This window comes from Uloborus diversus, unplaced genomic scaffold, assembly GCF_026930045.1.
Source record: "Uloborus diversus isolate 005 unplaced genomic scaffold, Udiv.v.3.1 scaffold_1119, whole genome shotgun sequence".
NCBI classification, from domain to species: domain Eukaryota; kingdom Metazoa; phylum Arthropoda; class Arachnida; order Araneae; family Uloboridae; genus Uloborus; species Uloborus diversus.
Window position 1 is genome coordinate 35,061 of NW_026557787.1, and position 22,226 is coordinate 57,286.

Here is a 22,226-nt window from a genome sequence, read left to right on the forward strand (position 1 = left end):
ACATGACATGATACAACATTAAATACTATAAATAACCGTTTGACAATGTGACTTTTGTTTTTCAGTGGCCATGAAGAACCCTAAATGGTATCCATCAGAATAAAGCTAAAAAATGAAATATGGTTAACGGTAGTTCTAATCGACTAATACGAGCCGTTTGAAACTTCAACACTAAAAATGACGTCGATGCTTCCAACGTTAGAAGACCTTCATAAAAAGGCAAGACTATCTCAAGTAATACATCCTAACCAGTACGTATCATTGGACACACGACTTTACCCGCAAACACCAGGGCAGACGTTAGCTAATGAAGACCAGAGAATACCTCCTGTGACAGTGACTCAAGAACAAGATGAGCATCGTAGGCCTGGGCTGCTACGAGACTGTACTACAGTGTTTGGGTGCGGCAGGTATGTTATAAAGCCTTTATTTTTTGAGAGTAAAATGGATAATATTTTAGATGATTGGTGCTTCAAGTACATTTCTGAAAAAGAAGCAATTTCTAAATGAAAAATTATCATATAAGCTTTGTGCTACAATATGATTAAAGTGAATAAACTAACGTAAATACATATAGCTAAATCAAGACTACAATAGAGCCTCTTCGTCAGTGCAAAAAGCTCACCAACACAACCAGAAGTTGCACCCCCTGCTTTGAGCCCGGAGTGTACATGCTGTTCGCTGATTAGTTGTTTGATGTCTGGTGTTCTGAATTCTTATTGGTTGGTCCTCTTTGGTATAAATACCGGTGTCCACTTGGTTGTTGTTAGTTCTCTTGCAACTTCTGGTTGTGTTGGTGAGCTTTTTGCACTGATGAAGAGGCTCCATTGTAGCCTTAAAATAGCTATATGCTGTATTTTCTTCAATATTTGTGCTTTATTTACGTTGGTTTTTTCACTTTAATCAAGCAATTTCTAGTTTAGTGCTTTATTTGACGCTCTGAATGAAATTCGAGGCCTCTCTGTACTGATACTGTATGTTCTGTTCTGAGTGTTTATAAAAAACTTCGTTGTTAGGAAGCAAAGTTTTTAATTTTCAATGCAATAAGGAAATTAGATTAATGTTATTTATATGTACCTAATGGGTAATTTTTCAAGGTTTTTAACATTTAGTAGTTTTTAATTTATGGCGTTGCGTGAATTTAAACGGTAATCGATTTCAATGTTTAGAGCATTTTTTTTAAAGAAGAGATTATCCTTTGCTTTAGGAGGTTTACATTCTGAATTTTCCTGTCATAAAAAGAATACGTAACGTGCACCCATAAAAGTGTATCATGGAGATAAATCCAGACTTCTTGGAGACCAAGAAATAAAACGTGGCCTCCTAGTTCACTTGTTACCGAGTCGAGTATCCAAGACTACCTCTTTACATAGTGTTAAAAAACAAAACAAATTGTAACTTGTGCGCTTGATAAACATTTTTTTTATCATTAACTTACCTGATCTCGTACCATTAATTTGATTTTTTTTTCAAAGCTCCGGAGATCTTTAATAGACACCGTGTATTTACTTTTCAACTTGTATTTGCAGGTTCAAAACGGATTATCCTAGCTATCGCCCGATTCACCGGCAGATGTCAAACAGCCACGCTGCCTCTTCAGAACATTTTGTTTGTTGGCGCGATTGGCCGAGAATTCGCCAAACTTGTTTCCTCCTCACTTTCATCTGTCTAGCAGCCATCATCTTTTGTGCCGTCATATCTGTGTATACATCCAATCATATTTCGAATTCTCATTCATCCCAGAGAAAAGATCTTTGGTGGTACAGAGATGCAACATTCTATGAAATATTTCCAGCGTCTTTCCAAGACACAGACGCAGACAGTTATGGCGACTTTCAGGTAAACGTGCTTTCAATTTTTACGAGTCATTTGTAATTTGCTTAGAGTGCTCTATCTGGGTATATATAAAAAATGCCTTTCAATAATTGTCCGTTTTAAGCCTTTAAAATCTTAAGATAAAATTTCTGTGAGAAAATAATGTATTAGTAGGAAAACAGAATGAAGTATGTTTAATACAGAAAGATATCATGAAGGATTAGGCTTGCCAAATTTCTGAAATGTTCCGCTGGGACACCGGAATGCCCTCCCCCCCTTCAGAGTTTTATTACTCAAAAGAGTACACACCCCTATGGCCCCTTGAGCCTTAACCAGGGGAAATAATAAATGACACAAGTCGATAAATTTGAACATTTTATTTTTTTACATGCAAACAATTCTAATCCGATATTAGTTTTTAAGTCAATGTTTCAAATGACAAAGTAAGTAGCCTAAATAATCTTTCACAGTTAATTATTTTCAGACTTTTTTGGTTTCAGATTTATTGTTTCTTATATCGTGAAGTAAACTGGCTGGGTCACTGGGATTTTGCCTGAAAACTGGGACTGCCTCGGTCAAACCGGCACCTCTGGCAAGTCTATGAAAGACCAAGATTATTGCTTGAAATTAGTAATGAATATGGGTTCATGATCCGTACAGTCTGAAGCTATCCAGCTCATCTAGGAGATCAAAATTAATTAGGAATCCCCATTTGGGTGGGTCGAAAAAAGAATATTTTCGAGAAGCAACTTCTAATAGCAAAAAAAAGTAAAAAATGGTTAATTTTCACATATTTTTATAAAAATCCAAAATTTTTGTTCTAATCCCATGTAAATGATTCTTTTTATAGTCTTTTAATGTATCTTTGAAAATATTTAATTGCTTTACAGTTTTTTGTACGCGCATAAGCCGCAAAGTTACGTGAAATCTACCAAAAATCGACGCTTTAGCTTATTTTGTATATTGCAGTATTTCTTCCTTTAGATCCCAGTTGTGTATTTTTTACAGCAAATGTGCACTATACAGCTCTTTGCTGGAACTTCAATTATATTGCGTTGCATTAACAACCTACTAACTGTTCTATCATCTATCGGTTACCGCACCGTTTTACCATTTTAAGCTGTTGATTGGTTGATTGAAGTATGTGATCATTAGCTGTCACGTGATCGGTTAACCGGTAGCTACCGGTTTTGCTCGTCGAAAGCAAGCATTGATTACTGGTCAGAAGTCAATAACAAAGAACTGCCGTTCGCGACTGTTTACGATACTGTTCAACTTTTTAACAAAACGAAAAGCAACCACTGGTTCAAGATCTGGTGTGTAAGATTTTTATTGCATTTTTCTAATGCAAAAACATATCTCACGATCGAAATCAATGCTAAAAATGACGCAAAAATATAATATTCACATTATTGTAACTGAAAAACTATACATGATAGTAAGCGTTTGATTGCAGATGTGGATTCTTCACACACAAGTACTAAAGGATAAGCAAACAGCATGCATGGTACAAACCATGTGTTTATCTGAGTATTTTTACTTTTGTAAAAGATTTTGGATGAAATTTTCGGCACACGCATTTAAAGATAAATTTGCACTTAAACTATGTGTTGAGGATATATTTGCACTCATTTTATGTAATAAGGATACATTATTGTTATTTTTATTATTTATTATTATTATTATTAATTATTATTATTATTATTATTTATTATTATTATTATTAATTATTATTATTATTATTATTATTTATTATTATTATTTATTATTATTATTTATTATTATTATTGTTATTATTATTATTATTAAATATAGCTTGAGGTTGTATTGCCAAATTAAATCCTTACAGGGCCTAATATGTCGATTAGATTATCAGTGTTTACCAGTGTATTTTTACTTCCGTAAAAGACCTTGGATACAATTTTCGGTATACGAATTTAAAAATAGGTTTGCTTTCATACTATCATACTATGCGCTGAGGATATATTTTTACTCTTTTTACGAGCTAAGGATACATTAACATTATTGTTATTGTTATTGATTATTAACCATTAATTATTATTATTATTATCATTAAGCACAGTTTGATGTTGTAGCGCCAAATTAAATCTTTACAGGGCATCATAAGTCGATTAGATTATCAGTGCTTATCAGTGTATTTTTACTTCCGTAAAAGACCTTGGATACAATTTTCGATATTCGAATTTAAAAATAAGTTTGCACTCATACTATCATACTATGCACTGAGGATATATTTTTACTCCTTTTACGTGCTAAGGATGCATTTACATTATTATTATTGTTATTGATTATTAACCATTAATTGTTATTATTATTATTTTTTAATTATTATTAAGCACAGTTTGATGTTGTAGATCCAAATTAAATCTTTACAGGGCATCATACGTCGATTAGATTACATCCGTGATCTCGGCATGACAGCGATTAGGCTCAACTCCATCTTCAGTGCTTTAGACTATCCTCTCGAATACGAACACATAATCGACCTCCACAGTGCCGATCCGCATCTGGGGAGGATGGACGAGTTTCGACTCTTGGTGGACGAAGCCCACCACAGGGGACTGAAGGTGGTCCTGGACATCAACCCTACCATTACGAGTGATCAACACACTTGGGCCTTACACTGGCAAAGAGGCATTCCAGGTTACGAGCATTTTTATGCATCGGCCAACAGATCGAAGGTAACCAACAACCACTTGATTTTAGGTGTATGTAGACAAAACCGCAAAAAGTATCGAGCTTCCTTTTATGTTAGCTTAAACTATTCTTTACATACAGGGTGTCCGGGAAAAAGACTCCCTGATTTCAAAATTAAACATCTCGAAAACAAAGGCCGTTATTGAAATAAAAAAAACGGTATGTTTATTGTGAAACTCATAAAAATTATGTACAGAAACTTGGAAATTAGTAAAGAACATTGCCAACAGGGGCACTGCACGCTCTAATTGATATAATATAAATAGTGCTGCAAAGGGGTTAGGCGCGTCAGCAGTAGTTTTGCCTCTCAGAGGTACTTTCATTTAAGCTAGAAATTATTGTTCAACCTCTTGCAGCACTATTTATGGAGACTTCTATTGCAATTACAGCGTGCAGCGCCCTCTGTTGGCCTTTTTGTTTTTACTAATTTCCAAGTATCAGTACATGATTTTTTATGGGTTTCACAACAAGCATACTGTTTATTTTATTTCAATATTGGCCTTTGTATTCGAGATATTGAATTTTGAAATTAGGGAGTATTTTCCTGTATTCAGCTTTCAAACGATACCAAAAGCTTGCTCTTATTTTCAGTATTTGTCAAGTTATAATGTTTAAATTAAGGCGCTAACATATAAAAGTCCGTTTCCAAAATATTAAAGTACATTTCTAACGAATCATGTTTTTTCAATGTTTCAGATAGTTCAAAGACTTTTTTTAAAAAAGTAATTTCTGTTTTTACCCCCTAGTTTTAGTAGTACGAGGTTTTCTTAATGAATTCTTTAAAAATACAATCATTTTGCGGAAATTATTATGCCTTTGAATGCGATATGAGCAACCATGGTAAAGATATACATACATATCATATATATAGCCATTTGTGTTTATGAAATAGTTTGGGAGAAAATGCTATCTTTGAATGAGAATCGAACCTAAACTGCTTCAGAAGGCGTAATAAAAGCAATTTTAGGAAATATACTCATTTTTTTTTAATTAACACGAAAGTTTGTGAATTACTCTGGGAGTCAAACTTCCAAATGTCCAATGTAAGGGAACATGGGGCAAAGTGAAATAACGGAGCAAAGTTAAATGTTCAAATGTCTACTCTGCTTTTAGCGACACCTGCCTAGTGATAATTTAACTATGTAGTAACACATGTAGTTTATTTCAGCCAAGAAAAAATTCGTTTAAAATTTCAAACAATATGATAATACAAGCAATTATCAAAAATTATTACTCATATTGTAATATTTTTTTGTAAGTCAAAAATTATTTTTGTTATTATTAAATGATAAAGTTATTGTAATTAATATTTTAAACATTAATTGAGACCAACTAATATACGGTGCAGTATTTATTTGCTTGATATTAAACTTATTTGTATTTTAAATGCTTTGTACAGTTAGTCAAGTGCATGCGGGGCAAACTGGATGGCGTAAAGTGAAATACACTTCATTTCATTTTCTTATTTAATCTTTCGTAAAATCATTTACGCATTGGAAAATTAGTTGTTCTGTTCACACTCTTTCATTTAAAAACCCCCTTATTTGTTTATTCATTCACATATTTTCTTCATTCGCTATTTTATGCAAACATTTAATTTTTCTCATTTATTAACTTATTTATACATTTATTTATTCGTTTATCGTTTCATTTTATTTTATTTCTTCATTCATTCTTTAATTTACTCATTTATTCTATCTTTAACAATCGAATAAAAACAAATTTCATTTAAAAAATATGTTATTTTTCACTTTGCCAAATGGAAAAAAGAAGGGAAAACTTTCCACCTATTTTTAAAGGTATAAATTTACTGTAAAAAATAAAAAATAATGTTTCAGTACACGTTTTATTATAAAATATAGTGTTCTTTCTTTATGTACCGTAGTTTTCAAAACAAATTTTCAATTCGTTCATTTTGAAAAAAGTAAGTGATCTTAACCATTTCACTTTGCCCCACATTCCCCAATACTATTTGAAATGTTATTGTAGTTAGTTAATTTGCTGTATTAATAAGGTAAAAATATGAATTAGTTCTTTAGTAAATCAGTGAATGGCAAGAAAACAGTCCGTTTTTTTTTTTACTGCATTTTGGCAGCTATTTTTGATAACTCTTTTCAAAGAAAGCGTCGTGCACTTATAAAAATAAAGAAAATAAAAAAAAAAACTGCACAAACTAAACTATAGCAGTAATTTTCTTCTTGAAAGTTTTTTTGCTAATTATCTTCAACGATCGACTTTTTTTTCTCATTGAAAAAATACTTACATTATATTCTTCGCAAACCTAAAAGCAAACCAGAATTATTTATAACTTTCGTTTTAGTAATCTGCTAAGAACTTTTCTCTTTTGTGTAAAAAGTACGTCCGTATAAATGAGAAATGTTGGCAGTATATTAGTTTTAATAAGATAATTGAGAAAAAGTAGAATTAATGGTTCAAAAACAAGTCATATTTTGTTGAAGACTTTCTTAGATGGTAAAAAAAACTGTAATCTTTAAAAAATATAACTTTTTATTTTATTTCGTGCTAATTGCAAAACGCTAGACATGCATTACTTTACTTTTAAAGTGTATCCATAACACAAAATATTATTCGTTATGTTTTATTAGGAAATGAAAAAAATGCAGTGGTACTGACAATTTACTGTTTGAAAATATTGTTAAGAACTTAACATATATGTATTAACTTAAAAAGAAAACATTTTTATCAACATTCATTAGGAAAAAAAAAACCGTATTATTTAAGCATTTTAAATGGCACAATGTCGTAAATACTAAAAGACTTAGGTACTTTTGATTCATTAAAATTTGTAAATACATAAGTTTCATTGAATTTTATTTTAGTCACCACCGGAAATGGAAAACTCAGAAGGACCACCACCAGAAGAATGGGAATTGACACAAAGGACATTCGGTGGCCACTATGTATTAAACTGGTCGAATCCTTTCGTTCAGAAAGAATACCAAAAAACCATTGCTTACTGGCTGGACACGGGAGTTGACGGATTCTACATGAAGCATCTCGAAAAGATACATGTTGTTGATTTTCACCACATAGCAAACATCATGCACCAGTGGAGGACAGTTTTAGATAGCCCACCATCCATTTGGAACATTGGAAGATCTGCTGCAAGACGCATTCTCATAGTGTCATCAAAATTTGCAGAAACCATCATCACAGAACTTGGGCAACCTGCGAAAGATATCTTGAAATATGTTGACATGCTGGATTACCCTATCCTGGTTGGGAGTGGAAAAGAAATGGCTCAACAAGTGTCAGCATTGAAGGAAGTGTCTGGATGGCCGAAGGACCACCCCACACCTATGTGGCACTTGGGAAGTTCAGATACATTCCGTCTCGCATCGAGGATAGAGTACCGGTACAACATGGCGGCTTTCTATCTTCTCATGACACTTACTGGTTCCAGGTCTGTTTTTTACGGAGATGAAATTGGATTACGTGACAGCTACGATGTCCTCAGTGGAAGAGTAAGTTTTACCTCTCTGTGTACAGTTGTTTCTTTTTTCCTTTTCTATATTCTACTCAAATGGTCTTTCAATTTAAAACAACAATTAACAAAATAACAAATAACTCTATGTATTGCTGCCATCTGTTGTTATTATGAAGCAAAGCGGGATTTTATTTCTCCGAATGTGTTGAATTGTAGCCCATGTTCCGAGGCTTGGATATTACGTACCATACTACTGCAGCCATATAGCCTAACGTTTTTCTCTTGTTTAACTTTAAAACATTTGATATCTCAATCTTCAACTTTATTTCGTAATAGTCTATCATTTGATGATTTCTATGCAATGCTGGCTAATGTCGTTGTAGAGAAAATTCTTTCAGCTACTCATAAAACTATCTACATCTTTCTAGCCCGTTCATTCTTCTTTTCTTTATATATTAATAGGCAAGCTGTTTTTTTTTCGGTACCATTTTTTCATCTGTCTGTGAACCGATTTTCTTCATTATTTTTTTTGTTCAGTAGCTATTGCCGAGTTTTAGTGTCATCAATAATTATTTTTTGAAATTAGACGCTAATTAACGGAGATATTAATTAAAAACGCATTTTCGTCCTAAATGGCTCTTTCTACGCGAATGGATGGTCCATATTTTCGAATTTGATATGTTTGGAAAGGTCTTTAAAAGTTCTCCAAACGAAAAAAAAATGTTAGAGCGCCTAAAGTCCAATAACCTAAATCCACTAGAAAAAAGGTTAAAAGCGTTTTTTCGTTAGCAAAACTCAAAAATTAATTTTGACTCTTTTTCATTCTTGAAACTCATTTTTGGAAGTGTGAAACATTAAGTTTGAATTGATTTTTTAAACCGCTCTTTCTGCATGAAAAATGCATTTTAATACTTGGAGTTTGATATGGTTGGAAAGCTCGTCAAAAATACTTTGAAACACGTTCAACCGCACTGTTTTACGGTTTCAAAACGCCAACTCGCTAAATTCACTAGAAAAAGCGCTAGAAGAAATTATAAGAAAGCCAAAATTTATTTTATTTGCTTTTTCACGCGACATAGCATGATGAATTTGCTGCATAATATTATGTGTTGCCATTTCTCGTTTGAGTTTTAAGAAATTAAATTTGTTTTTCCGAGATTTAACGTATTAACTCAGTTTTGCGGTATCATTTTATTCAATAAGATTTCGATTTTTCTGGGAAATTGGCAATCTTTATCCATTGGCGTCAAAATTTTTTACAGTGCCAGCGCGACAATTGTTTTTCTTTTGCATACGTAAACAAATAGTATGGAAAAACAGGGTGTCCGGAAATTTATAACAAGAGAACGGTTAATGATAAAAAAATAAATTCTTGCAGAAAAATTAATGTGGTTGACTCCAAAATTTTTTTTTCGGGTTCCAAATTTTAGTTCAAAAATGTTTCAATAGATGACGCTGCAGATAGTAAGCTTATAAGCCAAAACAGAAGAATTGAAATTCACCGATTTTTTCTCCGATTGCGACATGGGATTAAAGCCGACGATTGTTTGAAATTATTGTTTTGTTCTTTTGTTCATTATTTTCGAAAAATTATGATATAATTTTCTATCTCTTTTTTATTTACGGGCTTAATATCTCTGCCGCCCTATCTATTTGAAAACTTTTCAACTAAAATTTGGAACTCAGGGATAAAAAGGTTACGGGCCATCACATGAATTTTCTACAGGATTTTTTTTTTTTTTTTTTTTAATCATTTACCGTTATCTTGTCATAAATTTTTGAAAACAGTCAGGGTCATTGCATGTCAAGCGATCCAAAATTTGAGAAATTTTTTCACTCACATTTTTGCATTTCTTTGAAATTTGGCTCATTGATTGTACCCTTCAAGGTAATCAAAAGTCCAAATTTCTAGATTTTTATCTCTTTTATTTTTTTATTTATAAGAGTTTTGGAAAAATCCTGTTTTATTTCATGGACGCTTGAACATAAAATGGACGATAACTCAGCACCAAATATAGATAGAAAGATTTGGTAAAAAGCATTTTAAAGTACATTAGTTGCTGTTTAATAGGATTTGCAACATGACTAATTTGTAAAAAAAATATTTTTAAAAATTTAAATTAAAAAAAATTAAATTTAAATTAAAAATGTAAATTTAAATTAAAAATTTAAATTTTTCAGAGAACATATAATGATTTTTTTTTTAATCCCAAAACATTTTGTGTATTTTATCTTCATTTGTAAAAAATTTTAAGTTGGGATCTCAATGGAATCATATTTTTATGAATTTTTGAATAAAATTTGACTTAAGAAATAATGATATTTTCCAGATTCTATTTAGTCAATTATGGGGCTCCATTTCTGGTGATAGTGTAGTGAGTACTAAGTAAACATGACTATGCTTGATATGAGCTAGGATTAACTTGCAGATTGGATTAAAAAAGTAAAAAAATAATAAATAAAAAGTCCGTTAGAAAAAAGCATGACTAGCACTACTGAACTAGCACTATTTTCGAAAGAAAAAAATTCCAATCGATCGACTCTAAATGATGATTTTGCGGTTTTGTCTGCACCGTATATGCAATGTAAAGTTTTTCGCCTGTGTTAAAAGCGAGAAAAATAAAAGAAAAATAAAAAATCCTACAGAAAAAAGCATAACTAGCAACACTGAACTATCACTACTTTCGAAGGAATAAACCCAATCGATCGACTTTAGAATGGTGAAATATTCCACGGCAATTACCAGACGCGTCGGTACGACAATTTTCTCCCCAGCCCGTCAATCCCCCGACGACACTAAACGGTGACATAATCAAATTATCGCTCGGTCGATAGCTTGATTTTTAACGGTTAGAAGTTATGTCATTTGTCGCGGGAAATATTTGATGTTCTTGTAAAAGTATTATTTAATAAAGAGAAGAGTTAAGGCAATGCTCAAATATTTTCAAACCGTTCTTAAATCGTTCAATGCGTTTTTGTCATTAAAATATTAATGCATATAATTTACTTTCAGACTTCTTAAAAAACTAATAAAACAACATTTTTTAAAAATTTGAGTATATTTTTCGTGTACTGAACACTTGGACAATAGATTCTCTATTTTAATTCTGACTATAATTGTTAATTTCCCACTAAGGCAACGTAATTAAATTTCAAACTGTCATTGTTTATTCAAATATTATTAAACTATACGAATTTCAAGTACTTGAAGAATAATCACTTCAGAAAGTCAGAAAATGTCGAAAAAAAAGTTCTTTCGAACTAAGAAAGAGTACTGGAACGAAGTAGTAATTGTAATAAATAAAAAATCGTGTTTTGTGGCTTGGCCATTGTTTTAGCAATTAAACTGGGAAAAAAAATCCGCTTCTTAAGGCTAAAATGTAATTGATATTTTAAGACATATCTAAACTGAAATTGCAATAGTGCTGATTGTGGTTTTCATAAAAGTAATCCAAAGAAAAAAAAATATTTACTTGAGTTGAATAAACACCTTTGTGCACAAAAAGTAAAATATGAAATAATAACGTCAAATAGCACAAATTTCAGATTACTTCAGACACGTATTTTGGTTTTACAAGGATCGCTTTTTCAATGCAAAAGAAATGAGCGAATGGATGAAAAGACATCCGAAAAAGGTCTATTGCTTTTGCATTGAAAAAGACGTTCCTTGTGGTGCCGAAACACGTGTCTGAAGTAATCTGCAATTTGTGCTGTTTGACGTTGTTCTTTCTTTTTTCATGCTTTATTTCTATTTATTTAATTATCTCTTACGACTTAAGAAAATAAGATTTAAAATAAAAATTAATCTGAAACTACATTTAGTTTCATTGAGAACTTAAGCTGGCATTGTTTCAAAATTTAAGCTACAAATATTCAAACCGTTTTTGCTGTGGTAAAATGTACTTTTTGATGCAATTTAGGAACGGTATATTAATTCTCATTGTACGATAATAAACCTTATTCATAGCAGAAGATAAAAGAAAGAACGAATACATATTTTATTAGGAGCTACTAAAACTCCCTTAGAATGCATAATCTGAGTCATTAAAAGAAAAAAAACACATTTGATGTCTGTGTGTGTGTGTTTAATTATTTTTTTAATTGCTTAATGATTCCCGCTGCATAAAACAGCATGTTAAAAACAATGATGACCTACGTAACTTATTCTATATTTAGGCAGGGTTGCCAACCATGGAGGAACAATTTGAGGAGCATCTGTAATTATTTAAAATTTTTATTTTAAATAATTACAGATTTTAAGCTATTTAAAATTTTGCGGAGCAGTTTAGTGTTTTGTATTAAAATCAATGAAAATAATTAAAACCTCCTATTTAAAATGGTTTTTGAGCTCTAATAATCGTTTTAAGCACTAGTAAGAAACAATTATTTTTAAATTAATAAAACAGCCTTAAACAATATATAAATCTTTGAGTATAAGCATCTTGAATTTCTCATATTTACATGTTTGTCATAATAAAATAGCAAAATATAAGCTTGAGAACGTTCGGTTGGGAAATGCGGAGCAAAATAACTTCTTTGCGGAGCCGCGGAGTTTCGCCATTTTTGAAGAGCAACCGCAAAATGCGGAGCAATTAGCATCCCTGATTTAGGCTATTTTGAGCACTATCTATTCATTTTTGCTGCAAGACAGTTTTGTTGAAAATAAAATTGATATTTGAGCATTCTTCATTCGTTTTTGTTGTAGAGTATTTCATTCAGAATTCGGGTTTCAGTACACTCTTTCATTGAAACAGAGTTTTTTGTAGAAGTTTTATTTCAGAAACTTATGAAAAGACTTTACTCGGCGTTCATTGAAAAGCAACTTTCTTTCTTTATTACGTATGGTGGCTGAGTATTTCTATCATTTTTGTCTCCATTACCTCCCCCTTCTCCCAAATACATGCCAAGCATTTGTTCTTGAAATATATATATAATACAAATTTACTCTGCATGCTGTAGTAGAAAGTAACGTTTTTTTTTTTGCTTATTTCGGTCTAAAAGCTTCTGAAAGATGTAAACATACACTTTTCAAAATTATTTGCATCAATTTGCTAAATTGAAACTTGTTGAGTGCATTTGTCTCTTCATCTTTATTTTAATACACTATTTGCTCAATATTAGTTTACGTATGTTTTGGTTTCGTTTTGATAACGTTCTATCTTGTTCGTTTTCCATTTTTTGCATGTTGAAATATACATAGTTGGTTAGTTTATTTGATTTTTATGGCGCAAGAGCCCTTGAGGGCTACATTGCGCCAAACGATCTAAAATATACTTATATACATATATATATATATATATATATATATATATATATATATATATATATATATATATATATGGATAGATAGATAGATAGATAGATGTAACTACAAAAAAAAAGGGAAAAAAAAGAAAAGAAATGAGTAAAAAGTATAATTAACTGACAAGTAAACCTACTCAAGTGTCACACGTCGAGAGGAATAAAGCTTTGCACATGGAGAAAACCCTAAAAATATTGAAGTTGCTTTTCTACTGCTACAAACGCTTCTAACGGGGTGAAATCAACACCTAAATATTGAATTTCTTTTATATTAGAGGGTATGTACACACTGTATCCTTTTAGTTTAAATTTTAATTGAATCGATTATATCACTGACATGCATATTATTTTGATTCCATTAACTGCTACATGAAACCAAAATGTCTAAAATTTCCTAATTTAAAACATAAAAATCAGAAAATTGATTGAAAAACATTCGCGTAAACGTACCTTGGTCTACCCCACTATTTACACTAAAATAAATCGTCCAGTTTCTAGAGTTCCAATTTTGACTTTAAAAAGTTTTAATCATAGAAGTTTTGCTTGTTAATTTAGAAACACTGAACATGGCAGATTTGCTTTATTTTAGTTTTAGTGAAACATTTTCGTAAATTTAACATGTTACTCATTGTTCGTTAAAGAAAAAAAAAATCTTAATTGTCAAACAGAAAATTTTATTGAAAATTATTTGTACTACAAGGTTGCCTTGGTTTATAGCCTTGGCGATAAATTTTATTTTTATGAGGTGACATTTTGTTTTTTTTAAATTAAGAAAACAATCTGCAGAAAACTAGCTTTAAACCTTCCGATAATAAGCACATCGTGGAAGTTTTTATTGGTAGAACACATTTACAGTGCTGGTAAAAAAAAATTGCATCACCCTCGCATTTTCACAACAATGATATTATATATGAAGTTTTGGTCGACCGATTAACGATGAATGTATGTGAAATTCTGCAAAACTTATGAAATAAACATTTAACAGCGGGAATCCGATACGTGTTTACATAGATCGGGGATGTTCCCGGACCAAAGCAAACTGCTGAACCCATGCTCATTTTTCCATTAATTCACCTGCGTGTGAGTTTAGAGAAAAAAAAAATACTTAACCCCATGGCAATTAAGTCTAATGGCAGGCAGAATAAAGGTTTTTAAATTGTTACTTACCAGTTTTGCCCTATGGCACGAAGCAGAATCATCCTGGAAAATGACGTTTGGAACTGAAGTAAAGTGTTCCCGGTTAGTAGGAAGCAATTTCTCCTCCAAAATGCCAATATAAACCTGAGCGTTTACTGTTCCTTGCACAAAGTGAAGCCCACCAACTCCTTGATCAGAAATACATCCCAAAATCATCTGGGATACGGGATGCTTGACTGTGTGTTGAATGCAGTCTGGATGATATTCCTCTCTTTTGCAATGCGGGTGATGCAATTTTTTTTACCACCACTGTACTGCCTTCCCATTACCTGAGAGTTTTATGTTTTCGACTCTTTCTTCAACTCTCAACAAAGCCGAGGAGCACTGTAATGCTTGTCAACTTAATATAAAAAAATGTTTCACTTATTTCCTCGCCAAAGAACCACACAAATTGTGCAATAACGAAAAACATCAAAATAAGTAGCAATTGAAAAGAGCATATGAAGAACTTTTCTTGTGGTAAAACGTTTTTACCCTCGTGCCCCAGTTACCGATAAATAAAAGGGCTTGAAGACTCCCGAAATATAAAGAAAACGCTAAGTTTAAATATTTGACGAGAAATTGACGTAAACGATCGCTTTAATTACGCACCATAACTCGCCAAACTTGGCGACTTTTTAAAATTTTGATGCATTTTTAAAACTTCTTATTTCGCTAACGGGGACACTAAGGTAAACAATTAATGCACTCAGAAACATTTCTTACCATGCTCTTTTAATTGCTAGTAGTTAAATTTTCTTTCATTATTACACTATCCAATGGTTTCTTATTCGCAACTCCAATAAAATATAGTGGGCGCTTCAACCACTGTCTAATGGCGGATGAAAAAGGTAAAACAAGCAAATGCCGTAACTTATAACTTGCTTTGACGCTTAATAAATGACAGTAATTTTTCATCGTGTTTGTGGGAAGTATTTTTTTCTATTCTTCTGAAATTACATTACATCATAAACTGTCTGAAGCCTGTAATTTACCCCAAAGAAAACACGTGGAATAGAATGTTTTACCTTATTTTTAGTATTATTAATCATCGCAAGGTAGCGTATTCGAGCTCTGGAAATGCGAATTTGGAAAATAACTTACATGGATAAAAAATGGATTTAACCAAAAGTTAATTAACAAACATCATGTTAACCTAAATTATTATTTGATTGATTTTAATTTTTTCGTTTTATGCCGAATATCTTCGATTCCGTTCGTTTGTACAGCTGTGGGCTTACGTCACGTCATCTGGTATTGAGAAAACTTAATCAAAAACCTTCCGAAAAATTCCGCCGATCGAAAAACAGAACCTTTCTTCGTAGCGAAAGCCCATATCTTCAGCTGTCAAAACACGAAGACTGCATTGAAATCGAAAATCAATTTTAGCCGTTTTCAATGACAGAAACTATGTAAAAAATTGTTTTTCGATAAAACAGTGGATTTTCTTCTCAGAAAATGCAGGTAAAATATTGAAATCTATAAGAATGTTAGGCGGATTCGGAATTAATTGAAACCTTCTACTTGTTATTTTTGCAATTTTGTGTCAAGCAATATCTTCTTCAGACATCCTGCTGCACATGATCAAGCTTCTTATTGACTGAAAATGTGCCATTTATGTATTGAATGCCAAGATCTTCTTGCATTTTTGTTTTTAAGGCACATATTTTTGTAAAATTTAATAATACAAGATCACTTTTAAAAACACAAATTTCAGTTTAACCTCTTTTATCGTTTGACTACGATTTTAAAATATACTATTTTTTATTCGTGTACGAACATTCGAAATATGTGCTTGAGAAATATCCTCATACATATAATATCCAAAATCACTGATCGAGTAACGTTCTGACGTCACCAGCAATGAAGTTACTTATAAACATAAATTGCTGAACAATTAAGAATTTTTATCGAGTTTTGTTTTGATTTTCAGAGATTCTTGATATTGTTTTGAAACTGTTGCCAATTTTTGGCACCAAAAAGATGTACTTCGACCTCGCTGATTTTGCCAGAAAGGAACAATTGGCCATATTTATGCGACCCGAAATTTCAACGATCAATATATCCCCAAACAGATAGTTGCTTCCCTCAAATGAAGAAGCCATTTTCGCCCGTCATATCAAAACCACGAAAATTTGAGCAACAGTAACGTTAATGCATACATATAGTGTTTGCTTTTACTATCTCTTTTCCTTTAGTTTTACCTTTCTTCATAATTGTGACGCAGTTAGTAACATAAATGTTCCAATCTATAAATGTCCCTCTCATTTTCTTTGAGACTTAAGTTGTACCAAAATATCTAACTAAAATGACTGGTCTCACAATTGTGAAAACTGCAGTATGATAAAACAATGCTACCTAGATAGTCTGCATAAATTCATTGCAAATTTAATTGTCACTTTGATTTTTTTACGTTTTCTCTTTATGCATAATACGCGAAAAGATTTTTTTTTTTTTTTGCTTGGGATACACCATTTTTATTTAAACTGTTCGCATATCGCACACCTATTACAGCACTACCACATTTGCAAAAACTAATTTTCGAGAAAAATCAATTTAAAAGCTTGAAACTTAAACTCTTATTGTAACACACTGACACATCTCAAAAATAAGGCAAAATTTGTTTTTCGTTTGTGAATGTCTTACATTTCAATAGAAATAATCCAAATGCATCAGGTCCTGTATATAACTCAACTTAGTGCATTGATGTATTAGGTGAGCGATCCAGCTAAAAGTAACCTTTTAACCGTGATGAAGTACTAAGTATTTGTTTCGTTGCTCTCTCCTCTTCAGCCGTCAGAAGAGGAATCCAAAAGTCTTCTTAACAAGAACAAAGCAAACTCCTAAAAACTTCTTATCAGTTTATAAATACAAAAAGTCCCTAAGAATAAGTGTTGGAAAAGAATCAGGTAAATAGTTTACAAAAGAAATAGAAAAGTAAAAAAATAAAAGTTCTGAACAATAAATCGTCGTTGGTCATTGTTTAGCTTCAGGCTTCGAAGATTTCTATTATATGAAATGTTCTCATCAGTAAAAAAAAGCAAACACATACATACAGAGACTGCTCTTCAACAAAGTATCTGTTCTTGTCTCGTAAATGCAACTGACGGTAAGATGATTTCAAGTAAAAGCATTTGGGTACTTTTTCCTTTCGCCATCTAGAGACAGAAATATTTTAAATGGGGTCGTTTCCAAAATTTAAAACTATTTTTTTTTCTGAAAAAGCATGCTTAAAAACATAGGATCTGACCATTTTTTGATAAATGTGTTTACGTTTAATATTTTAAAAAAATTACTGAAATCGGAGCGCTTTCATTGTTTACGGCTTCTGCCGATGACATCACAAATGATGATATGTCATTCAGTGTTGCCATTCAAAGTGCAAAATATTTAATTCGTATCTTTACTCACGTGTATTGGCAACGATATGGTTGATAGCAAGCGTAGAGCGCAATTTTAATTCGCTTCTTGATTATCATAACGTGGAAACGCAGTGAAAAATGCGGAAAAGTGCATCATTTGTGCCGTCATCAAGACCACGCCTTGTTTGAAAAATCGGAAATTAAAAAAAATTAATTTTAAAAAAACTGTTGGGAAAATGAAAGTAGTTTCTGGGTTCATGTTATTATTTTACCCATTCTATCCATTTCAATGACTAAAAGTAGTACTTTTGACTGAAAGAAACCACCCCATTGCAAATCTAAATGTTCCTAAAATATTTTCTAACGATTCAATTGCAAAACATTTGAGCCGCTCAGAAGTCAATGTGGTTAAGTCCAAAACACAAAAATTGAGAAAATTAATGTTTTTTGATACATTAGTTTTTGAAATTCTTTGTTTATTAATTTAATTAGAAAAGTGTATGCAATCTTTTTTCGAGGTGTAAACTCTGCAAAACCAAACAAGATATGTACAGGATGTGTAAATAAAAACGTAAGTATTTGTTGAAATAATGACAGCATCTTAAAAATTTTCGGACTTATACCTTTTGGCAGCTGAAAAAGATAAGAAATTTATGTAAAAATAATAGAATAACATTTATTGTCATAAGTTTTATGCTTATTAATCATAACAAACACCATCTTCTTCCCAGTTATTTAACTGTAAATCTTGATCTCCATGTGTTGTCCTTAATGTCCTGTAAAAGTTGTGTTTAATTGGAGATATATACTTTAATAAACACATGATGTCTTTTTTGTTTCTCTTGAAATTGTTCTGCCATTAGGATATAATATAAGTTGAGTTATATTTTTTAAATTTACTGGCCTACCTTTTTTTTTTAATATCAGTTACATAAAAGGTATCATCCTCGTCAAAATTATGTTTGAACTTAATGCTGCTTGGGTTTGACCTTTCCAATTTTATCCATCTCATAAGCCAATTGACTGCTAGTCCACTTGTTGATTTTTTTTCTGTTGGTAACAGCTTCTTCCAATGGTTTTGTGGATAGAAATTCTTGTGGATTCGTTTCGACAACTCTGAAAGAGTTCTTTCTTTTACTATTTTGTATTATATGATACCAGTCACTAGGGTTATAAATATACGGTTTTTTTTTTTTTTTTTTTTTGGCATAAGCTTTTATAACTGAAAAATCAGCATCATTGGGCGAATAACTGTGCCCACTTAATAAAAATTTAAGCTCAATTGATTCAGCTTTTATATCTTCACTCTGAACCAATTTCAGTAAACTTAACACAGTTTTTATGTTTCGATTCTGTCCTGAACATGAATCTGAATACATTATAATTTTTTGAAAATCCTTTGCGTACAATTTAATGTGTTTAGTTAAACACGATGACACTTCTTGTGAACCCCGCGATGCTTGGGTTATAGGTCAAACACATGTAGCTCTCGTTAGTTTTTAATTCATGGCAACAAAGATTCATTGTAAACATATAAGTTTCTCTTGTAATAAGCCACTGATGTGGATTGTTTCGGAAATGGTAATGCTTTTTCTATATCAAAACTAAACACGTATATTTCGTCTGCAGCTCTTAGTCGATCATTAGCCATACTATTACGGGCAATTTCTGCATTTCGCAAGTGTTCGTCATGTTCAACTTCAGCTGCATTTTTTTCTTCATTTATTGTAGATTGTTTTTTTATTACCAAATAATCAGATTTTGCACAAGTATCTTTTGAAGGTTCCTTATGTAAAAAAATATTGATAAAAGTTGGACTTATTCAAAATGGCTTCTGAAACTATTATACAATATATTCAGAAGCTATTAAAAAAAGTGCTGTCCAACCTAGAAAAAAGTAATCAACAAATAAATCCTTTAATAACTAAGAAGATTATTATTTATTTCATCAAAATTTTCAAAAATCAGAAAATATCAAAAATGGACTTAACCGTATTGGCTTCTGAGCGGCTCATTTATCAGAATACATTTTTATCGGTTTAACCCAATATCTAAATCTTTACTAATATTTTGATCATCATAGTAAACATTAAACTTAACTTAGACTTTCATTTGTAGTTCACTTTCCAAAAGCGAAAGCATGAATGAATGGCTACTGACTAATCAAAAAGTTCTACACCTACGGATTCACCGTTGACTGGACGTTTGTGTTTGCAACAAACAAAACGTAACGCTGAAAAGAAAAAAAAAAGGCTGTTTACTAAAAATTTGCTAGAAAACTCTGCTTTCTTTAAGATTTCTTGTTAAAATTAAGATTTTTCTTAAATAGCGCTACTTTAAAAGGAGCTGTGTCGTTATTAGAAACCTTTAAAAAAGTCCAGTTTCCGACAGATTTTCTTGAAAACAGACATTTTTTTTCCTTACAGTGTATTTGACTTATTTTGTCTCATTAAAGTGCAATTACGCTTCTGCCATAGCTGCGACGCATGTAAAGTTGCAAATAGCCGGAGGGGAGGTGGGGAGGGTCTCGCTTTTTACTTTTTTTAGAGGATTTCAATTTGTGCTCAATATACATATGAATAGGTCATTTTGGAAAGACATTGCAAAAGATAGGTAATAGCTCTTCGTGCCTGTAAAAATGTTGCTAAAAGGTCCGACGGCTCTGGCCTTTCCAAGTTTAAACAGACAACCATATCATGAAACGGAGCAATGTTTTGTTTACCACGTTTCATTTCACAGACAATTGCAACTAATAAACATAAATTGTGGCATTATTTAAATTCTTATCTTATTTACAGGTATACCGAGGAGGACAACTAACACCAATGCAATGGACAGCTGATAACTCTTCTGGTGGATTCACGGACAACATGACCAATCCATGGCTTCCGTTAAATCCAGACCACTATTCGACAAACGTTCAGAACCAACAAGACCGTCTCAACGAGTTTAGGAATCTCACAGCATTTCGATGGACACTGCTGAGGGACTTCAGACACGGCATTCAAAGACTCGACGTACTAGAACCCAACATTATTGTCCTGGAGCGAAAACATCGACGCGAGTACGGAAGGCGAGTCGTACTGGTGGCGAATTTCGGCAGCAGCCATGAAGACAGAGAATTTCCAGAAGCGTATGGCGATGTGTCAGCGATTTTGGCAACCCGGGGACAAACGCAGTGTCGGATTGGGAAAAGAAATTTTTCAGTCAGCCCTGGAGCAGCTTTTATTACCGATGTACGGCTGATATCAAAACCGACACATAAGTTTATTCTTTAAATGTTTCACTCATTTTCTGAGGCATCATTCATTTGAAGAAGCTCGAGAGCTTTTTGAGAACTTTCTTCAGTGCAAAAAAAGAAAGCTTAAAGACTCACTCAAGAGCTTTATAGTGTTAAGTCTCAAGGCTCAAGAAAAAGCACCTGATTAACTTTACCCCGTTTATAAATATGTGGAATAATGAACTATTCTTTCTTCGTGAAAAATTTCATAAATTTGGTTAAACAAAAAATGACTAAAACAATGCTAACTAAATACCAATCATAATTATCTGCCAAGATGCTGCTAAACAAAACCTATATGAACAGGCTGTTTCACCATCAGTTCATTAAAATAATTTTGATGTACATTTCTAATTACAAAAATGCAGAATTTTCTCTAGTAAAAATGATCTTCAAAATTAAAAATAGATTATTTGTACATAATACTTAATTAATTTTCGAAAATAAAATGGCAATGATAAGTTTGGTTATTAATCAATTATATAACCAAAAAGTATCCCTTATATATATTTAAGTTTTTACGTTTGACGTGTTTTTATTTTCTTATTTTTTTCCTTAGTTTATTTAGGCTGATGAACCTCATTATGGAAATTAAGGTTAAAAATGGTAAAAGTAATTCGATTTTACTAGAAGAAAAATTCATAGTGCTTAAATAAGCATATAAGATATTGAAAGTTTCGTTTCTTGGGCATTTTAAAGCAAATCATTGTATAGATATATTTATGGATTGGAAGATATCACTCTTAACTTATTTAGGTTACCTGAAATTAATCCAAGTATATGAGTTGAAGTTTTGTTCATAAACTTTGTATCTAAATCCTATTATATTAAAATGCTCAAGTTGTAAATAAATGTAAAAATAAAATATCTTGTTTGATTTTAACATGTCTGTAAACTTTGACTAAAAATATCTGTAACAAGAGAGAAATAAAGTTTTTTAAGGAAAAGGTGAGAGTTTAAATTATTTTAGAGGACAAAATGTACCCAAAATGTGAGGAAATATTTGTCCATGTCTCATTTTGAAGATCCCATGGAACTCCATAAGACATCTCTTAAAATTAAAATCTAAACAGGTTCTTTTAATACAATACTAGTAAAATAATTGGGGATTTTTAAAATTATTATT

General features: G+C 31.7%; 1 protein-coding gene across 1 annotated transcript; it reads left to right on the forward strand.

Annotated features, from left to right (window-relative positions):
- Positions 1–177: 177 nt before the first annotated feature.
- Positions 178–22,012, forward strand: LOC129232254 (alpha-glucosidase-like). Its single transcript, XM_054866461.1, has 5 exons — positions 178–410; positions 1,530–1,839; positions 4,212–4,517; positions 7,374–8,018; positions 20,619–22,012. The coding sequence occupies exons 1-5, from the start codon at positions 178–180 to the stop codon at positions 21,096–21,098; spliced, it is 1,974 nt and encodes a 657-aa protein (XP_054722436.1). The 3' UTR covers positions 21,099–22,012.
- Positions 22,013–22,226: the final 214 nt, after the last annotated feature.

Coding starts and splice junctions, on each gene's coding strand:
- LOC129232254 (XM_054866461.1), top strand. CDS start 178: ATGACGTCGATGCTTCCAACGTTAGAAGACCTTCATAAAAAGGCAAGA. Junction 411..1,529: donor ACAGTGTTTGGGTGCGGCAG/GTATGTTATAAA, acceptor TTGTATTTGCAG/GTTCAAAACGGATTATCCTA. Junction 1,840..4,211: donor ACAGTTATGGCGACTTTCAG/GTAAACGTGCTT, acceptor AAATCTTTACAG/GGCATCATACGTCGATTAGA.